Source organism: Canis lupus, chromosome 21, assembly GCF_003254725.2.
Source record: "Canis lupus dingo isolate Sandy chromosome 21, ASM325472v2, whole genome shotgun sequence".
In the NCBI taxonomy this organism is placed as follows: domain Eukaryota; kingdom Metazoa; phylum Chordata; class Mammalia; order Carnivora; family Canidae; genus Canis; species Canis lupus.
In genome coordinates, this window is record NC_064263.1 from 23,748,757 (window position 1) to 23,769,364 (window position 20,608).

The following is a 20,608-nucleotide window of genomic DNA, read 5'->3' on the forward strand; positions in this document are numbered from 1 at the left end:
GTGGGACTCGATCCCGGCACTCCAGGATCTCGCCCTGGGCTGAAGGCAGGCGCCAAACTGCCGAGCCACCCAGGCATCCCTATTATGGAAAATTTCAAACACACATAGAAATAGAGTCAATGGCAAAATGAACTTCCAAGCACCCATCACCTAACAATTATTGCCTAACAGTTCTAAGGTCATAGCCAATCCTGTTTCATATATATCTTCACCACACCCAACCTTAAATTATTCTTAAGAAAAATCTCAGACATATCTAGCCATAAATGAATACAGGGATTTATGTAGTTTCATCTGTAAATAATCCAGTGTGTACCTCTAAAAGATAAAGACTCTTAAAAAATCATAATCAGAGGTCTCTGGGTGGCACAGATGGTTAAGTCTCTGCTTTCAGCTCAGAGCCCAACATCAGGCTCCTGGCTCAGTGGGTAGTCTGCTTCTCTCTCTCCCTCTGCTTTCCCCCCTGCTCGTTCTCTCTCTCTCTCTCTCTGAATCAAATGAATAAAATCTTTAAAAAAAAAAGAAAAGAAGTCATAATCAGAGTACCTTTATTCCACCTAAATATTAGCAACAATAAATAGAGGGAATTGTTTCCATAGGCAGTGGAAGAGCTGCAAGAGCAAGGATGAAAGTTGATACCCAGAGATCAGAAGCCACCCACACTCCCTGGACTCAAGCCCACAAGCCTATTCCTGCTGTTGGGGTTTTTGAGAGGTTGTTGCTGTAGTTCTAGATCTGCTGCAGATGTGCTGCCTCAAACAGAGCTGGAACCTCTACCAGCATGGATGCCATTGCTACACTGCTGCTGTTACCAGCAAGCTGTCAGAAACCAAATGAGGGAGTTGCTTCTGCCCCTGTTCTGGCCTTCCAGGCTTACCAATCTCTCCCTTGGCAGTATCTCATTGGAAGCCAATTGGAAAGGTGGTCTGGGAAGTGTAGCTTAGGAGTAGCCTCAGCCCTTTATAATACATAGCAGAACACAGAGGAAAGGAGTAAAATTCAAGAACAAATAGGCAGATGACTGGTGCCACCCAACCCTTGGAAACCCAACATCTACTGTCCTCCTTCTCTCCATGTTTAATTTTCTTACAACACTAGCAACCACAGTGTGCTTTCATCTTACATGAAAGAACTTTTCCTCTTATGAAGATACTTTTCACCTTCTTCTATAAAGGGATGAGACACAGTTCCATCAGTCACCGTATCCATTTCTGGGTGATACTATTTTCTCTTCTAAAGCAATCACAGGGCTAAGTGGATGTTTTAGAACCTAAAAACTAAGTTGCAAAATCATTTATCACTAGCAATTTACATACACATAACAAGTAGGGAAGAAAATATACATATTTGCTACAATAATTTTTTCTTAACTGGTCAGGAGGCCATACATAGTATGTATTTACGAATCCTTCTTCCACCACCTATTTAATGTTTCCTTTTCCTTTATCTAGCATCTTGGTTATTTGGGCTCTTTAACTGATGTGATATCCTAAATGTTCATTCCTGAAGGATTGGAGTTATTAATGCTTTTTTATTGGGATGCTGTAGTCTTCTATTAATGCTTTTTAAAATTATGGTAACATACTCATAACATAAAATTTACCATCTTAACCATTTTTTTAAAAAAAATTTTAAAGTAATCTCTATACCCAACATGGGGCTCAAACTCCTGTAAGGTCAAGAGTCAGGTGTTCTACGGACTGAGCCAGCCAGGCACCCTCTGTCTTAGCCATTTTTAAATGTACAAATGGAATTTGTACATTTATTTTAAATGTACAGTGGAATTCATATAAATACATTCATATTATTGTCCTGCCATCACCACCATCTGTTTGCAGAACTCTTTTCATCTTGCAAAAAATCCATTAACTTTGACTAATGGACATGACACATCTAAGAAGAATACCTTATAATTCCCTGGATTCCAATCATATTTCTCTTTGCCCTCAAGGTATAACAGCAATCATACCTACTTTTGATAATCAGTATCCATCACCTAGCCAATATAGTAAGCTCCACTTTTTCTGCCTATTGGTTTAGTGGTTTGAGGGACCCAAGTGGCAAGTAGCAATTTCAATTTCTAGTTAAGAGAAACTATTCTTTGTGTTCCCTGTAAAATTATTCCTCCCGAAGCAACAAAGACCTCTACTTGCAGGAATGGAGGCAAAAATTCTGTAAGTGGATAATTGTAAGAGGATCTGTTCTCATTTCCTTCCATTAATTCCTAGATCCTATGTTCTGGTTATGAGAAAAACAGCATCAGTATTGGTTGCCAATTTATGTGACATCAGATCCTATAAGTAGTCAGAGCCCCTAACTTCACAGGGGGTAGTCTCTCCTAGTTGGTGCAATAAATAAGTTGTTAAAAAAAAACTATTTTACCTTTCTTATTAGATCAGCTACTTCTACATGATAAGGTACATGATAACAAAAAGTGACTTCCATGTTTATGAGCTCATTATTGCACTTACCAAATGTGTTGCATGGTTAGAAGCAATGTTATGTGAGGTACCAGGATAAAGAATAAGACATTCTAGGGACACCTGGGTGGCTCAGCAGTTGGGCATCTACCTTCGACCCAGTGCGTGATCCCAGAGTTCCGGGATCGAGGCCCACATCGGGCTCCCTGCATGGAGCCTGCTTTTCCCTCTGCCTGTGTCTCTGCCTCTCCCTCTCAGTCTGTCTCTCATGAATAAATAAATAAAATCTTTTTTTTTTTTTTTTTTTAGAAAAAAAGAATAAGACATTCTGTAAGTCCCCAGATGGTGATGCTGGCAGAATATTGTGGTCAGGGAATGTAAATATCCAAAATATGTGTTTATTTTCTAAGCAAAAAAAAAAAAAAAATCACTGCTCCTCTCATGAAGGAAGGTGGTCTCTGTCTCTGTAGTCATCCTCCCACTAGATGGCTTGCTAATTCTTTCAGAAATGGTGCCATATTAGGGGCTCAGCATTGGCTTCTGCTATTGACAGTTTGGTTACTCAGCAGGGGTGGTAGCCAGGTCTGCTTTTGTGAAGGGATGTGTGCTAAGGCCATTTTGCAAGCACTAGGGTATACGAGGAGAGAGGCCAACTGACTTCATGGAATGGGTCATCTTGTCCACCTGATCACTGAGAGTCTTCTCTAAAGTAGATAGCCTAAAAAAAAATAAATAAATAAATAAATAAATAAATAAATAAAGTAGATAGCCTTTGGGAAGCATTCACATGGGATGCAAGTCCTCATACTCTATCCATTCTGAGAGGTCCGTTCACATAATTTCCCCTTAGACTTCCCTGTCAGCAGTTTTACATTTTTTTTCTAAGCTTTGACCATTCAGCTAAGCCATCAGCCACTGCCCATGAATCAGCATAAACCAAGCAAATAGATAAATATTTTTTACCTATTGGGAGGGTTTCTCTTCCTCTGTCTTTCAGAGCCACCACCATGTAAGATTGTAATACTGTAATAGTCTATCTTTAGTATCAGCATATCATGCACAATCATTTGTAAACCCAGCTAGGGGGTTTTCTCCTATATCAGCTGCTCATAGAACCTTAGTTATGCATTAACAGAGAGATAACAGTACAGCAGGAATAGGCATCATAGGAATCTAAGCCATAGTCGTTCATGCAATTTTTACAGACTTGCTTAGGTCAGATCTCACATACTTCTTTTGCTTGATGAGGGAATTCTGCACATGATGAGCCACTCAGGTCACATGGTCACTTAGTGTTCCTGTGATCAGATGTTCAGTCATTATCAATATGGGGTAGTAAGCTATTTTCAAAAGAAAAATAGTTATCGATAGTATACGGCAGAACTTTGGGGCGCCTGGGTGGCTTGATTGGTTAAGCATCTGACTTTAGCTCAGGTCATGATCTTGGGGTCCTGGAACCAAACCCTGCATCAGGCTCCCTGCACAGCAGAGAGTCTGCTTATTCCTCTCCCTCGGCCCCTCTTCCCACTCGTGCTCTCTCTCTCTCAAATAAATAAACAAAATCTTTTTTTAAAAAAAGAATAGAGCATAACTTTGCTCAAAAATGATTCTGCAGAGGCATCAGGCAAGCTCAGTTGGAAGAGCATTCAGCTCTTGATTTTGAGGTTGTGAATTCAAGTCCCATGTGGGATGTAGAAATTACATTTTTAAAAAATTTTTTTAAAAATTAAAAAAAAACTTTTAAAAATTCTGTAATAGGTGTCTGTAAAATGCTCTATTCATAGAGGGACCATGTAACTTATTCAACCAGAACAGATTTGAGAGGGAAAAGGAACACTACTAATTATTTTGGGATAACAGGTAAAAACTCAGACTGTCCATGAAAACCAGGATGTATGTTAACCCTGTACTACACAGCACACCTATTTGCCTTAGACATTTAGAGCACTCTTGGACCCACTGACTCATATTGCCCAATGCCACTTGCCAATGACATAAAGCCCAGAGAGCAACTTGCACTGCAGTTGGACCTATTGCAGAGCCTTGTCTTGCTCTGGGCCCCACACAAAACTGGCATCCTCATGGATGGATCAGAATATCACAAATGTTTTATAGCATTGTGTCCCAACTCCAAAGAGCCCAACAATGCTTTGTGCCTTCTTCTCAAGTAACAAGTGGTGCAAGGTGAAAGATTATGTCTTTCACATTGGAGGTATATCCTGACATGCTCCCAGATCAAGACATCAAGAGAATTAATCAAGGTGGTAGTTCCTTGAATTTTTGTGGGGTTTCCCCCCATCCTTTGACACCGTGCATCTTACTAAATCATCTAGAATATCTGCAACTTCCTGTCCATCAGGTCCAATCAACATGAGGTTCTGTGGAATACATAAACAGATAGGCAATAGATGTGTAACAGATTATGATAGGCTGAAAGAGTTGATGTGGCCCTGAGAGAAGAGGGCAAATATGTATTACTGTCCCTGCCAGGCAAAAGCAGACTGTTCCTGGCAGTTCTTGTACATTGGTAAAGAGAAACATTTGATAGGTCCTTAGCTGTATTCCCAAGTGCCAAGGGCTGTCTATGTTCATGCACAATAAGAAGAGTCCACATGTGGAGCAGCAGCTGAAATTGGAGTCACCACTTAATTAAGTCTACAGTAATCTCTAGTCATTCTTCATGATCTATCTTCTATACAAGCCAAATAAACAACTTAAACAGGAATATCATTAGACTCAATATCCTTTTACCTTTCTTGTCTTTAGTGATGGCAGTAATCTCTGTAGTTACCTCAGGGATGCAGAATAATTTTAGGCTTAGTGTTCTAGAAGTAAATTTCCTGGGGCTTCAATTTGTTCCTTCCTTCTATAATATCCTTCACTTTGTTGGTCAGTAAACACATGTGGTTATTCTGTCAGTTGCTTAGTATGTCTATTCTAATTATACATTCAGGAACTGGGGAGATAACCATAAAATAGGTTGATGACATCACTGGGTTCACAGGCTAACTTTCCATTCTTCCATAATCCCCTACTTTGAGTGGTAGACCACCATGCCTTTCATATCCCCAAACATTAGCACCAATTCGCAGATATTGTCTAATAATCCTTGAAAGGCCCAGTTTAAGACTGTCTGATAGCATTTTCTGCAATGTTGGCAATGTTCTGTATCTGCATTGTCCAATATGGCAGCCACTAGTCATATTCAGCACTTAATATGTGATCAGTGTGACTGAGGAACTGAATTTTTACTTTTATTTAAGTTTAATTTTTAAAATTTAAATGTAGAGGATCCCTGGGTGGCTTAGTGATTTTAGTGCCTGCCTTCGGCCCAGGGCACAATCCTGGAGTCCCGGAATCAAGTCCCACGTCAGGCTCCTTGCATGGAGCCTGCTTCTCCCTCTCTCACTCTGTATGTCTCTCATGAATGAATAAAATCTTTTTAAAAAATAAATAAATAAAATGTAAATGTAAATGATCAGGAAACTGAGTAAGAGGCTGTGACTCTCCCTTTGATTAACTTGAATCATTTTTTTTTCTCACCAGCTCTAGACTTTTTTTGATTGTATAGTTCATGCATAATTATTTGAAGCTAGACTTCAGTCTCTGCAAGGGACGTACTGTTTTTTTTTTTTTTTTTTAAGATTTTATTTATTTATTCATAAGAGACACAGAGAGAGAGGCTAAGACATAGGTCAAGGGAAAAGCAGGCTCTTCACAGGGAGCCCGGCATGGGACTTGATCCCAGGACCCCGGGATCACGCCCTGAGCCGAAGGCCAGACTCTCAACCGCTGAGCCACCCAGGCATCCCAGTACGTACTATTTCTAGTTCACACTTCCTCCTAGTATTTAGTCCTTCAGTGCCCCAACTTAAAGGAGGGGTAGTTTATCAGGAATCCCCTTCTGTGGTGTACCCTGGACTCTTAATTTTTGGTTCCTAGACTACCAAGGTTGTTAGGATTTCTGCTCAGCATCTCAGCGTATCTGCCACTTCTGGAGTCAGCAGATAGCCCTAGGGGAAAAGAGACCCCAAGTGTTGTCCTCTTTGATTTCCTTCTTTTTCCAAATCTTAGCCCCCTAATTTCTCACAGCTTGTTAGTTCTCAGATGCCTTAAAGAAAATTGTTTTTAATATATGTATTTTGTCTGGATTTTCTAGTTCATACTCAGGGAAGAGTTGGCCCACAATATTTAGTCTGCAATACCATAAACCTTTCCATTTACTTTGGCCAGGTGCCTAGGGTCACTCAGTATGGAACCATTTTAAACTAAACTAAACTAGTTGGATATTCTCTGAACCACTATGATGATACAGATTTAGGCTACAATTTTGCAAGAGAACCGGTCTGCCCTCCCCCTTCCCTTCTTTTCATTCCAAGGCAGTTTTCCCCTAGCTGTGTGATGAGGGGCATGGGTTTAGTGCTATTTCTCTCTCCTGAATATATATCTCTTTAGGATCCTGCGTTCGTTTAGAGCATCTCCAATTACATGCTGTTCCAGCATTATCAGCAAGTGTCTAAAAGGCAAACGTGGCTTCTTGTGCCTGCTTTCTGTCTCTGGATTTCTTGATTTTGGCATACTACCGCTTTACTATCTTCACATCTCTTTCATGTTTTTAAATGATGAATCTTTTTTCTTTTTAGGTTTTATTCATCTTATTAGTTGTTTTCAGTGGGAAGCCTTGTTGCATAAAGTAAGGCAAGTCTCTACCACTAGGTATTTCTGTTTACTTATATGTAAGGTAGGGAGGATAAATGCACTTCTACTTACATCAGAGTATCAATTGAAATAATTGTGCTTTGAAAACTATGAAGCTCCAAACAAGTATTACTGTTATTTTCTTCTCACTTGTCTGTCCACATTCAAAATGCTCTGGATTCCTCTTCTTCTGCCAACCTTTTAAATGTTGACAGTCCCCAGTTGTCCACTCTCAACCCACTGTTTTTTTAATTTGTATAATCTTTCTTCATGGTTTCATCCCTTCCCAAGTCTTTTTTTATTTTTTTAAGATTTTATTTATTCATGAGAGACACAAAGAGAGAGGCAGAGACATAGGCAGAGGGAGAAGCAGGCTCCTGATAGGGAGCCTGATATGGGCTTCAATCCCAGCAGCCCAGGGTCATGACCTGAGCCAAAGGCAGTGCTCAACCACTGAGCCATCCAGGCATCCCTCCAAGTCTTCTTTATATCTCTACCTTACATTCATCTTCCGAGTTATGAGCGCATATATTTTATTCATCATACCAAAGTCATCACACATGTGGCCATGCCTGGATCTCCTTCCTTCTGTGTCCCTGGCCTCAGTGATGGGCACTGCTCTCTATCAGTTGTGCACTTGTCCCAATGAGAAATATGGGCATCAGCCTGAATTCTTTCCTCCCTCACCCTGCACATCCATTCAGTCACCAGATGCTATGAATTGTGCTTCCTAAATGCTTCTCAAACGTGGCGATTTCTGCCCCCTCCTGTTTAATCTGGCTGCACAGCCCCTGCTACTTGGGATACTAAGTAAGGATACTAGCTAAGGACATGTCACATTTGGGATACTAAGTAAGGATACTAGCTAAGGACATATCACATTTTTCTTTTTCTTATCACCTCCTAACCCACCATCTTCACCATCAGCCAGAAGGATGTTTCTAAAAAGTACCTCTGATTCTATCACTGCCCTGCTTAAAGTCCTTCAGCAGCTTCCCGGCGTTCTAAAGATAAACTCCATTAACATTGATCACAAGGGTTTTTATGACCTGACTCTGCCTGCTTCTCCATCCTCCTTTCTCTTCACTTTTTTCCATTTCACCACAGACCTCATCTATTCTGAACTTTTGTGTCTCCATTTCTGGCTAGATCTCATGATTATCTTTGTCTGGGTAAGTTAGGGGGATCATATCTGACCTACTTGATCATCAGCCTGCCCCATTACTTGTTTGGATCGGCATCTGAATCTTTGAGTCTCCCATGAAGACTATTCCCTGTCCCTCTTGGACCGCACAGGTCTGCCCTCTCAGACTTGACTGGCATGGAGCAGAGGGGGATGGTTACCTTCTTTTTCCCAACCACTCTCTTCCTCAAAGTGGCCACCTAAAAGAGTGCCAACTTTATTAGTAGCCACATCATAAGTCTTCTTTTACAAAATTGAGTTGCGAGACTACATCTCCCTCATCCTGTGTTTGCATGGTAGGTTTTCTGTATCTTATCACAGAAGCTGATCTGACATTTTTTTTGATAGAGAATATTCATTTTGATTTTAATGAAAGATATACAGTAGAACAGTAAGAAAAATATAGTTTGCCAACAAATAAAAGACATTATTTTATTTTCACTGATCTGACATTTTAATGGACATTAGAGCTTGCTAAATTTCATTTGTTTTACTGCAGCTCTTTGCCCAGTCTTTTCAGCAATATTTTTAGCCTCATCCAGTCTTTCAATGTAAAATAAAAGAAACCCTCTTTCATCATGTAGATAGAGGGACTGACCAGGACCAGAGATGCTGAATACCAGCCACCAGTCACCTAGCAAGCCAAGCAGCAGCAGTAGCAGCAGCAGCCCCTAGGGCTGCTGATCTCCATTCCCAAGCTTCTTCTAATATGGCACACAGTATTCCCATTGCTGAATCCAATCCAATACTCTTAGCTTCTAAAAAAGTTAGTCAAACATATCATATTTTAAATGGCATTAATTCCTTTTGCTAAGAAAAGGTATAATAAAAATAACACCACTCTGAACAGCTAGTAACCTCAGCCTCTCCATACTAATAGACTCTTGCCACTTCAAAGTGCTCTTCTCCCAAAACTGCCATGGGAAGGACCCAGTGGGAGAGCCCGATGCTTTCCTCTGAAGCTTTGCCTCTTGTCCTCCTTACCCACCTGTTGACTGCCCCCCCATTTTAAGACCTCTATTTTAGAGACAAAATGAAGCTTTTATATTTTATAATTAGGGTGAAACTTAAAAGGCAAAACACTGTAACCAGTCAAAAGAGACAGGACAGAGCCAGCTTCTCCATTACGGGGTGTAAGAGGAATTTTTTGAAGTCTTATTTTTTAGTTGTTTTACATCTGATGGAAGTAAAAAAGAGATTAGTCAATTAATTATAAATTGACAGAGCTGCTGTGCATCCTCCTGTAATTGCTTTCAGGTAGAAATTAAAATTTTAGTACATGAAAGTTGGTCCTTTAGGAGAGGAAAAGAGTCATCTGTGACCTTCAAATACCATGAACAAAAAGCTTCTTTCCTTCTCTGTTGAGTGTGTTGAGTGTTTATTTGGGTGTATGGAGGGGAGACAGAGGGAGGAATGAAAACATGATTTGAGTCATCTAAACTTTGTGTACTTAAAAATAATTACCTAAGGGCACCCGGCTGGCTCAGTTGGTAGAGTGTGTGATTCTTTATCTTCAGGTTGTAGGTTCAAGCCCCATGTTAGGTATTAAGGTTACTTTAAAAAGCAAAATCTTAAAAAGAAAAAAAGGTTGAAAAAATAAAAAAGAATTACCCAGGTCTCACCCAGCTGGGGACATAAATGAGGCCACACACAAAAAAAAAAAAAAAAAAAAAAATGAGGACACATTAATGGTAGTATATAGAATGCCACCACTTCCTGCCCCACCTGAGTGTCTCAGGATCTCAGCCCATTAGATTACATTCTCAAATGTTTCTGGGACTCCTCAGAGAGTTGAAGATAGATTTATTTATTTATTTATTTATTTATTTATTTATTTATTATTATTTTTTAAGATTTTATTCATTTATTCACGAGAGACACAGAAAGGGAGAGAGGCAGAGACACAGGCAGAGGGAGGGAGGCTCCATGGAGGGAGCCCGATATGGGACTCTATCCCGGGATCGATCATGCCCTGGGCCAAAGGCAGGCGCCAAACTGCTGAGCCATCCAGGCATCCCCTGAGAGTTGGAGTTTTAAAAGAGGCTTCTCAGCCCCTTACTGATGTATGTATTTTATTAAGTCACTTTAGAGGAGAACCTCACTGGCCAGCCTACATTACCCAACATTGACCAAAGCTATGGTCTGTGCCAAGGGCTTTGTCTCTTGGTGCTCCCACGGTTACCAGTCGTTGGTAATGTAGCATACCAAGTAACCTGACTAGACCCAAAATTTAGCAATATTCCTCAGCTTGGTCATGCCTCGTTCACTCTGGTATTTTCCATGAGCATTACTAATGCCCCCCCATCCTGCCCCAACCCAGTCTCACTAAGACCATCTGTAAACATGAGCAACCTTTCTCCATACAGAAGACTGATGTATGAGTGGGATTTGGGGAAGGGGTCATTCGGGGAGGGAATTACCTTCTGGTCCCTCTCTTCAGGGATGCTTCAGGGGCACTAGAGAAGTTCCCAAGCTGGTTATGCTCTTGATTGATTCCCTATCCTCCATCTCCATTCCTATTCCCATTCCTACTTCCTGAAGTGGTAGGGTTTGTCTCCTGCCCTTACTCATTATCCAGGATCCTTGCACTCACAGGGAAGCATCTGTAACATCACTGACAAGGAGGAGGTACATCTTGAGGTTCCCAGCGCTGGAAACACTGATGCTGGATGACAACAAGCTCTCCAGCCCCAATTGCTTTGCCAGCCTGGCTGGGCTCAGAAGGTAAAACCACAGTCCTGTCTCTACAGGGTGCCCTGCTAACCCGAGCCTGGCCCACATACTTGAGTGTTGCTCTGGAATCCAAAAGACCTGGGTTTAAGTCGCAGCTCTACCACTTATCTCTGGTGTGTGGCTATAGGTAATTCACTTCTCCCCTCTGAGCTTTAGCTCAGCCATAAAAATGGAGTATCAGTAGGACATTTCTGATCAATTGACTGGATTAAAAGTGACAAGAGAAAGAGAGTAAAAGGAGATATTACCAGAGATAGGGTCCTGACCCCTGAGAAAGGAGACAGAAAAGAAAAATTGGAATCAGAAAGATAAGGTTAACTGCTAAATTCTACTTATTTGATTGAAATTATGAAAATGCTGGCATTTAAAAGGTTAAGCTTTAGATCCCTGGAAAATTTACTTTGGATTCAGCTACCATTTACTGAATACTACTTTGTGTCAGGCCATTTATATTGTGTTATTAGTCTTTACAGGATTGAAAGGTTAATGAATATTATTCCCATTTTAGAGATAGGGATATTGAGGCCCAGAGAGAGGTAAGTCACTGGCTCAAGGTCACACCAGAAGAGTAAGTGTCCAAGTCTGAGTCCATTTCTTTCCCTAAAGTTGCTTGGTAAATGCCCCTGAGGTATCATTATTGCTGTGATTCTGTATTCATTTTCCTTAATTGAAGACTGAAGAAGTTAAGCCTGGACCAAAACAGGATTTTCCGGATCCCATACCTACAGCAATTTCAGCTTCGTGATGGGTCAGGGGACTGGGTTGGAGGCAAGGGGAATCCCCACAAAGAGCCCCAATCCATGCGGCAGCCCAAATCGTGCATATTTGAGGCCTCAGATGAGCAACCAGATTATACTGTACTGCCCATGAAGAAGGATGTTGACCGGACAGGTGAGTGATGCCCCTTGTTCCAGAGACTCTAGCCCCATGGTGGGAATAAACTTCTAACAGTTTATTCTAAAGTCCATGGCTCCCTGAGGAGCTGCTGAGCTTAAGCTGCTCTGCCTGGGAAGGTGGAGGTCTCCCATGAATTACTTCACTGACTTCCTAACTGATTCTCTGTTAAGATGATTTTAAAATCCAATTAAAAGTAGATTTTTTTGGGCAGCCCAGGTGGCTCAGCGGTTTAGCGCCGCCTTCAACCCAGGGTGTGATCCTGGAGACCCGGGATCAAGTCATGCATCAGGCTCCCTACATGGCTGCCTGTGTCTCTGCTTCTCTCTGTGTCTCTTATAAATAAATAGATAAAATCTTTAAAAAAAAAAAAAAGAAAAAAGAAAAGTAGATTTTTAGGGATGCCTGCGTGGCTCAGCAGTTGGGTGGCTGCCTTTGGCTCAGGTTGTGATCCCAAGGTCTGGGATCAAGTCCCACATTGGGCTTCTGCGAAGAGCCTGCTTCTCCCTCTGCCTATGTCTCTGCCTCTCTCTCTTTATCTCTCGTGAATAAATAAATAAATCTTTTTTTTAAGTAGATTATTAAAATCTCAAATAACAAGAAACTCAGAAGTAAGACTTCCCAGAGATGGCTAATTCTGGGATGCATTTGGTGTTCTCAAGGGATTCAGGTTCTTTCCATCCCTTTTTCTGCCATCGTTGTCCTTATAGGCTGGTTCCCATAGAGATCTCAAGATCACTACCATGGTGCCAAGAATCACATCCAAATGGCAATATTAGAGGCAGAAAAATCTCTTGAATACATGAGCATATTTCTGGATTATATATTCTGCTTTAGTGATCTGCTTATCTATTACTGTGCCAGTATCATAGTGGGTTTTCTCAATATTTATTTTAAATTGAGAAATAACCAACATAAAGTAAAAATATAGAAATATTGTGTAGAGCTTGAATTTTTACATATATACAGCCTTTTAACCACTACCCATATTACAATATAGAACATTTGCAGCATCCCATGTGGTATCCTCCTAATCAGTACCTCCTCCAAGAATAATCACCACTCAGACTTCTATCACCAATGATAGGTTTTACCTGATTTGAAATTTATGAATATGGAATTATACAGCATGTGCTCTTTTGTGTCTGATTTATTTCACTCAAAATTATGTCTGTCAGACTCATTCATATTGTTGCATATTTTGGTAGTTCACTATTTTTCATTTCTCTTATGTATTCCAAGTTATTTACCCTTTTTATTATTGATAGACATTTTGGTTATTTTTAGTTTGAGGCTATTATAGATAAAGCTACTATTAATATTCTTTTACATTTTTGGTGGACTTAAACAGTCATTTCTATTGGGTGTATACCCAGGAATTGCTGCATCATAGAGTATAAAAGTACATTTAACATTAGCAAAAACTGCCAAGTATTTTTCCAGTGCAGTTGTACCGATTTTCAGCCCCATATTAATTTAAGAGATTTTATTTCCAGATGTTCCATATCCTCATAAACACTTGGTAATGTCAGTCTTTTTAATTCTACCTGTTTTGGGTAGGTATGCAGTGGTTTCTCATTGTGGTTTTAATTTTCATTTAAGTGGCTAATGATCTTGAGTACCTTTCATATGTTTATTGGTCACTTTGGTTTTTTTTAATATTTTTAAATTTATTTATTCATAGAGACACAGAAAGAGAGAGAGGCAGAGACACAGGCAGAGGGAGAAGCGGGCTCCATGCAGGGAGCCCGACGTGGGACTCAATCCCTGGTCTCCAAAATCACACCCCTGCCGCAGGCGGCGCTAAACCACTGCACCACTGGGGCTGCCATTATTGGTCACTTTGATATCTCTTTTGAAAGTGCCTATTCAAGTCTTTTTTCCCTGTATTTAAATTGAGTTATATGTCCTTTTCTTGTTGATTTGTTTGGATTCTTTATATGTGCTCAGTACAAGTCCTTTGTAGATCTATATATTACAAAAATCTTTTTGAAGTCTATAGCTTGCTTTCTCATGTTCTCAATAATGAATTTTGATGAATAAAAGTTCTCAATTTTAATGAAGTTCATTTCAATCTTTTATGGTTAGTGCTTTTTATTTCCTATTCAAGAATTTTTTGTCTACCTCAAACCACTAAGATATTTTCCTATATTTTCTTCTGTAAGCTTGATTATTTCAGTTTTTACATTTTGATCTATGGTCTTTCTAGAAGTTTTGTATATGATGTGAAGTAGAATCAAAGTTTACTTTTTTATATGGATATCTTACTGACTCAACACTACTTGTTGAAAAGACTATATCCTTTTCCCCACTGAGTTGTAAGAGAGGTATTATGGTAAGATAGGGTCTGTATGTGTCTAAATTACTGTAGCTTTAGGGGTGCTTGGGTAGTTGGTTGAGCATCCGACTCTAAGCTCTACATGGGGCTCTGTGCTGGGCATGGAGCCTGCTTGAGGTTCTATCTTTCCCTCCCTCTGCGCCTTCCCTCACCCTGCTCATTCTCCTTTCTAAAAAAAATAAAAATTAAAAAAAATAAAATAAAATTACTGTAGCTTTATAACACATTTTGAGAACTGATAGTGAAGTTCTCCAGCTGTGTTGTTCTTAAAAATTATTATAGCTGGGACGCCTGCATGGCTCAGTGGTTGAGCATCTGCCTTCCGCTCAGGGTGTGATCCCAGGATCCAGGGATTGAGTCCCACATTCCGCTCCCTGAGTTGAGCCTGCTTCTCCTCCCTCCGCTTATGTCTCTTTGCCCTCTCTCTCTGTCTTATGAATAAATAAAATCTTTTTTAAAAATTAGCTATTATAGAGCCTTTGCATTTGTGTATAAATTTTAGAATCAGCTTGTCAATTTCCACACAAAATCTTGCTGGGATTTTGGTTAGAATTGTATTGATCAGGGGCATGTGGGTGGCTCAGTCAGGTGTCCAGCTCTTGATTTTGGCTCAGGTCATTTTCTCAGGGTTGTGAGATTGGGCTCTGTGCTGGGTGTGGAGCCTGTTTCAGATTCTCTTTCTCCCTTGCCCTCTGCCTCTCCTCCCCTCCTCTGCTACTCTCTCTCTCTCTAAAAAAATAAAAATAAAAGAATTGTATTGATCCTATAGACCAATTTAGAGAGAATTGACATCTTTACAATATTGAGTTTTCTAATGCATTAAAACAATATATTCCACCATGTTTTAGGTCATTTAAAAATTGTTCTCATCCGGGCTTTGTAGTCTTCAGTGGTGAAGTCTTACATATCTTTCATTAGATTTATTCTTAAGTATTTGGCCTTTTTCAGTGCTATTGTCAATGATTTCTGCTTGTTTGTTGCTAGTACATAGAAACTTTGAACTTGTATCCAGTAACCTTTCTAACCTGATCATAGGGAGAGGAAGGATATACGTTCAGGTAGAGTATACCATGGCTCATCTTTCTAGACATGGGGGCTGTCTCCCTAGGGAGTTACTTTTTAGCAGCCACACTTGCAACCATGGCCCATCTTCTTTCTAACTTCTACTTTGTTCCTTGTCCCATCCTCCAATCCTTTCTAGACACTTGTCATAGGAGAAGCTATTTGGGTCATGTGATGCTCCATCCCTATTCTTGTTTACTTCATTTTCATGTAACTTATATCAGTATAATATCATTAACATGTGGAAGGGGTCCCATTAGCCAACGCAAAAGTGACTAGTGCCTACGCAGGATCCAGTTCAAGAAGATGCTTTGATTTATGGTTGAACTCAGATGTTTATTGGCTCATCTCATCCCAGTGGTGCCAAGAATGAAATCACTCCACAGCCTCTTCCTTACTACTGTGCTGCTGGTTATTCTTAGTATCTCTCCTGAATTCACTGTCTTAATACGTTCTATTTCTACTAACATAGCAAAGGTTATTTTCAAGTCCTTTGGCAGAATATCTTTTATATACATTTCTCTCTTTAAGACAGTTGGTTTGCTTCTGATCAATACTGTCTGCCTGCACAAAAGAGCTGGCATGTTGCAAAGTCAGAAGGAAGGTCAATGTGGCTGAAATAGAGTAGGGTGGCCTGAGATAAGATTGGAGACGTAGGCAGGAGTCAGATCAGCAAGATCAGGCCTCAGAGGCCTGGCCATGGAGTTATGTTTTTTTGTGTTTTCTTTTTTTTTTTTTTTAAGATTTTATTTATTCATGAGAGACAGAAAGAGAGAGAGAGAGAGAGAAACACAGGCAGAGGGAGAAGCAGGCTCCATGCAGGGAGCCCGATGTGGGACTCAATCCCAGGAATCAGGAATCTGGGATCACGCTCTGAGCCAAAGTCAAACACTCAACCACTGAGCCACCCAGGCGTCCCCTGGCGAAGGAGTTTTTATTTTATTCTAAGTGCAATTCACTACCTGATAAGTACCACAGCGAACTCCCCTTCCCAGTTAGCTTCAGAGAGGAGGACCAATGAGATCCCCTCTAGAGTCACCCTCCTGTACACAGTGGCCGGGAAACCCAGACGCCAGCTTCTCTGGAGGCAGTCAGTGGTCTCACCAACCTTTGTTTTGTTTCTCTTTTGTTTCAGAGGTTGTATTCTCATCTTACCCTGGATTTTCAACCTCAGAGGTAGGAACTGCCTATTTTATATTTGTGTCCTTGAGTTAGAATATTAATTTTAAAAAACAAAAGTAAGCTACTGAAGCCATGAAAGGCATTTATATATATCACACTGAAAAAGCACGTTCATTGAACAGGTATATACCGAGTAGTAATGGTTGCTGCCTTAAGTGATCAAGCTGGCATGGAAGTGAGGCTGCAACCAAGACAAAGCCTTGGCACTAGTAAGAGTGCCTAGTAAGAGCCCCCCAAAACTGGACTGATCCTTACCAAATACACCACCATCTAGGGTCTAATCCTTAGTGTCACAGGTTTAGATGCTTGATTTTTGTCTGCACAGAAAATTGGTTTTTCTCTCAGGGTTAGATGCTTACTAACCAAGCTCACAGGGATTGATGTGCTGTTGATTTATTTATTTTCAGTAAGAAGTGCAACTACACGTTTAGTCAACCTGCGTCCTTGAGAGGCAGCTCAGTATATATATATCCCCACAGATAAAACTGGGTGAGAAATTATATCAATTAACTGTTGCCACATAACCAATCCAACAATTACGGATTTAAAACAATAGCAATTTATTATTTCTCACAATTATTTGGGCTGGTTAGGTGTTCCACTGGTTTTGCCAGGGCTCATTCGTGCAGCTGGTTGGTTCACTGGGGCCTGGGTTCATGGACAGCTGGTATGGCATGGCATCTATACGGAGTCTTTTTATTATGGACATCTTTACAACATGGTGGCCTTAGGGTTCAAGAAGGGCAGGGGTGAATTGCAAGGCTCTGAAAGTCAAATGATGGCACTTCTGCCACATTCTATTGGTCAAAGCAAGTCATAAGTATGACAAGGCAGTACAGTTTTGATGCTCACCACCTAGAGATAGCATAGACCCCACAAATTAAAGGCACAGTCCCCAGTAAGACTGCCCTCACTTCAGACGCTAGCTGTAAGTTTGGGAGTCCCCAAGCTACCCACACTTATGACAAACTGACTATAAATTCTAGAGTTCACACCAATTTCTCAGGCTCAATAATTTGGTGAACTATGAAGTAATTCATAGAACTCAGGAAAGCACTATCTCTATGATCACAGCTTTAAAGGGTACAATACAAGTAAGGACCAGCCAAATGAAAAGTTGCATAATGTTAGGTCTAGGAGGGTCCCAAATGCAGAGCTTCTGTGCCCTCTCACTGTGCCTCCTAGCACATAAGGAAGCTCACTCAAGCCTCAGTGTCCAGAGCTTTTTTGGAGTTTCATTACATACGTATGACTGACTGAACCATTGGCCACATGATTGAACTTAATCTCTAGCCCTTCCCTCCCCTCCCCAGAGGTCAGGCTGCCTCAAAAATGCCAGCTCTCTAATCACCTGGTTGTCTTTCAGGTGCGGCCAGCCCCCATCTTGAATCATCTCATTAGCATAAGTTTAAGTGTGAACCCAGGGCTCATGGATAACAAAGGCATTCCTATCACTTAGGAATTTCCAAGAGTTTTGGAAGCTCAGTGCTAAAAACCTGGGACAAAGACCAGACAAATTCTTTATTATACAATAGCCAGTCTAGTTTCAAGGGCATAGAGATACAGACTCCACCTCTGAATGAGAGGAGCACCAAGGTCACATTGCCGAAGGTCATACGTATGGAACAGAGAAGCTTGTGACCATTAAACAGTCTGTCACAAAAGTCAAAGACAATTGGTAGGTTGTTCAGTGCTCAGATCCCAACTCTCTGGCATCTGAGAATGTAGACAGTGTGTTAGATGGTTGAGACTTGTAGTGGCCTTGTTTTGTAAAAGTCAGGTGTGTATGTATCCCTCATGCCCTCGGGTCAGGACACTTATGCCCCTGGATAGTGCTAGATACCACTGAGCCTCACTCTCTGGCTCTTTCTTTTCTGTATTACAGTCTGAATCGCCCTCTTCCGGGTCTCACAGACTTGCTCCAAATAGGGAATTGCACAGTGGAGGATACTGCCTTCCCAGACTGCCACCACTTTCTACTCTGGCCTCTTGTAGATTGCATTTGGATCGCCTGGAGAGGAGAGTTATAGAAATTCCCAAGCATGATCACTAGTTTTTGTTTTACTCACCCATGACTCACCTGCCCCATTCATGTGGGTATACAAGTTGGACCCTAGGAGGGCACAAAATATGTAACTCCAAGTCGGTGCTCCACTAATGTTCACTGAATGAACAAGTGAAATTTAAGTGACTTGCTCAAGATTACACAGCAATGAATGGAGCTTAGAACAGAATCTAGTTCATTTGCATCCAGTTAGTAGCCCAGCATCTACCCTGTAACTTCTTTTGGTCCCATCTAGCTTAAGGAATCAGTGAGTGAACCAAGTCAGGCATGGTTAACCCGGTACCTTCTACTTTATGCTAAATGAAACATGTTGATCCTGATGCAGGCTGGGTTGTGCTAAAAAAAACCACGACCTTATAAGTGACCTGGGTATACCAGGTCACGTTCAGGTCCAAAGGCTTGCTGGAAGTCATCCAAGATTTAACCATTGGTTTATTCTGGAATGAAAAGTCTCCATTGTAGGATGTGAACTAGCCCATCAGAGCAGGTACTCAAGGCTCAGGTCTCTTGTGCTTTCCACCTTCCTACTAGGAAAAGCCCCCTTTAAAATGCAAGCACCTGCTCAATTGGATGAGTGTGCAACTCTTGATCTCAGGTTTGCTAGTTCAAGCCCCACAATGGGTATGGAGATTATTTAAAAATAAAACAATCTGGGTAACCCAGGTACCTCAGCGGTTTAGCACCGCCTTCAGCCCAGGTTGTGGTCCTGGAGACTCAGGATCGAGTCCCACGTCAGGCTTCCTGCATGGAATGGAGTCTGCTTCTCCCTCTGCCTGTGTCTGTGCCTCTCTCTCTCTCTCTTGCTCTCTCTCTCTTTCTGTCTCTCATGAATAAATAAATCTTAAAAAAAAATAAAACAATCCATAAAAAAAAATAAGTAAAATAAAATGCAAACACTGCCCTTTGCCTTTTAAAGAAATTCTAGCCCAACTGTAGTGAAGGGCCATTTCAGAATAAGCCGCTATAATACAGAAAGTGATAGGTGGAAGAAAAGAGCTTCTGATGTCTATACCTCTGCTATATTATCATTTGGCCTCAGAGAACCTGAAACTGGAACTCTGGGTGCCAGAGAACTAGCTCATTATGTGACCTCAGAGAACTTGGAACCAGAACTCTGGGCCTTTGGTAACATCCCCCATTACGATCCTAGATGTCTCTTTTAGCCAAGCCTCTCTAGAGTGGTCATTCTTTCCATCACCCTCCGTAAGAAGGGTCTGCTGACCCTTGGCAGCATTTAGCTTGTTATCAGCAGGACGCTTTGACATAGGCCTTTTTTCCTTCTAGGCAACCAAGGTACGTGCATTTCCTCCCATATTCGAGATTCTTCCTGTGAAGTCACTGAAGATCAGGAACCAGACGCTGGCCCCGCCCTTTCCAGAGCTGAGGTACCTTAGCCTGGCCTACAACAAGGTGATTCTTCTCTTGCTTCTCTACCAATTTCCTCAGGGGCACAGTTGGGAGGTTGGGATGCATGTGCTCTGGCCTGAGGTCAACCCTACAATTCCCAGTATTACAGATATGTGGGCTCTAGAATTCTCAGGGTGAGGGAAGTGGAGAGAGTGCAGGCCAGGGCAGGAGTCCATCCATTCAGTCACAGATATTTATTGAATACCACGTGCCAGACTCTATATTATGTACGAGGTATATAGCTATGCAAAGAAAGATTGGGCCTCTTGTTTTTTGGAGCTTATCACCCATAGGGAAGACTGATACAGGACAAACGGTCTTGCTATAAGCATGCTTAATGTTTTGAAGAAATTTACAGTACTATAAAGTGTGACAAGGGCAGTTTAACCTAATATTTGGGATCAAGGAAGGTTCTTAAGAGAAGGGTTTAGTGAGGTGAAGTGTGAGGAAAGAGTGAAATGAGAAATGTTCTAGCCTATGGGAACAGCAGATGTAAAGTCCATGGGACAAATTTAACATCTTTCTCCTTCATGTTTTGTGTTAACATATTTTCCAATATCCATGTGCTGATTGACTTCTATAAACTGCATCAGCAGGTACTCTGATTACATCCCTTCTAAGGCAAG

The 20,608-nt window shown here is 41.0% G+C and overlaps 1 protein-coding gene and 1 long non-coding RNA gene across 6 annotated transcripts in view; one reads left to right on the plus strand and one right to left on the minus strand.

The window, feature by feature from the left end:
- The window catches only part of XRRA1 (X-ray radiation resistance associated 1), a 63,611-nt gene that overhangs the window by 25,372 nt on the left and 17,631 nt on the right, over nt 1–20,608 (plus strand). For 3 of the 5 annotated variants that reach the window (XM_025458997.3, XM_025458998.3, XM_025458995.3), the window contains exons 9-12: nt 10,897–11,025; nt 11,708–11,925; nt 16,464–16,504; nt 19,860–19,985. In XM_025458997.3, the coding sequence (XP_025314782.1) occupies nt 10,897–11,025; nt 11,708–11,925; nt 16,464–16,504; nt 19,860–19,985 (514 nt within the window). The remainder of the gene's footprint in view (nt 1–10,896; nt 11,026–11,707; nt 11,926–16,463; nt 16,505–19,859; nt 19,986–20,608) is intronic. The other 2 variants (XM_049098861.1, XM_049098862.1) reach the window with 2 other exon arrangements.
- On the minus strand, nt 17,053–19,666 carry LOC112667422 (uncharacterized). Its single transcript, XR_003141129.3, has 3 exons — nt 19,588–19,666; nt 18,591–18,674; nt 17,053–17,236 (listed from the first exon to the last, which is right to left on the minus strand). It is a non-coding gene; the product is annotated as an uncharacterized LOC112667422 (long non-coding RNA).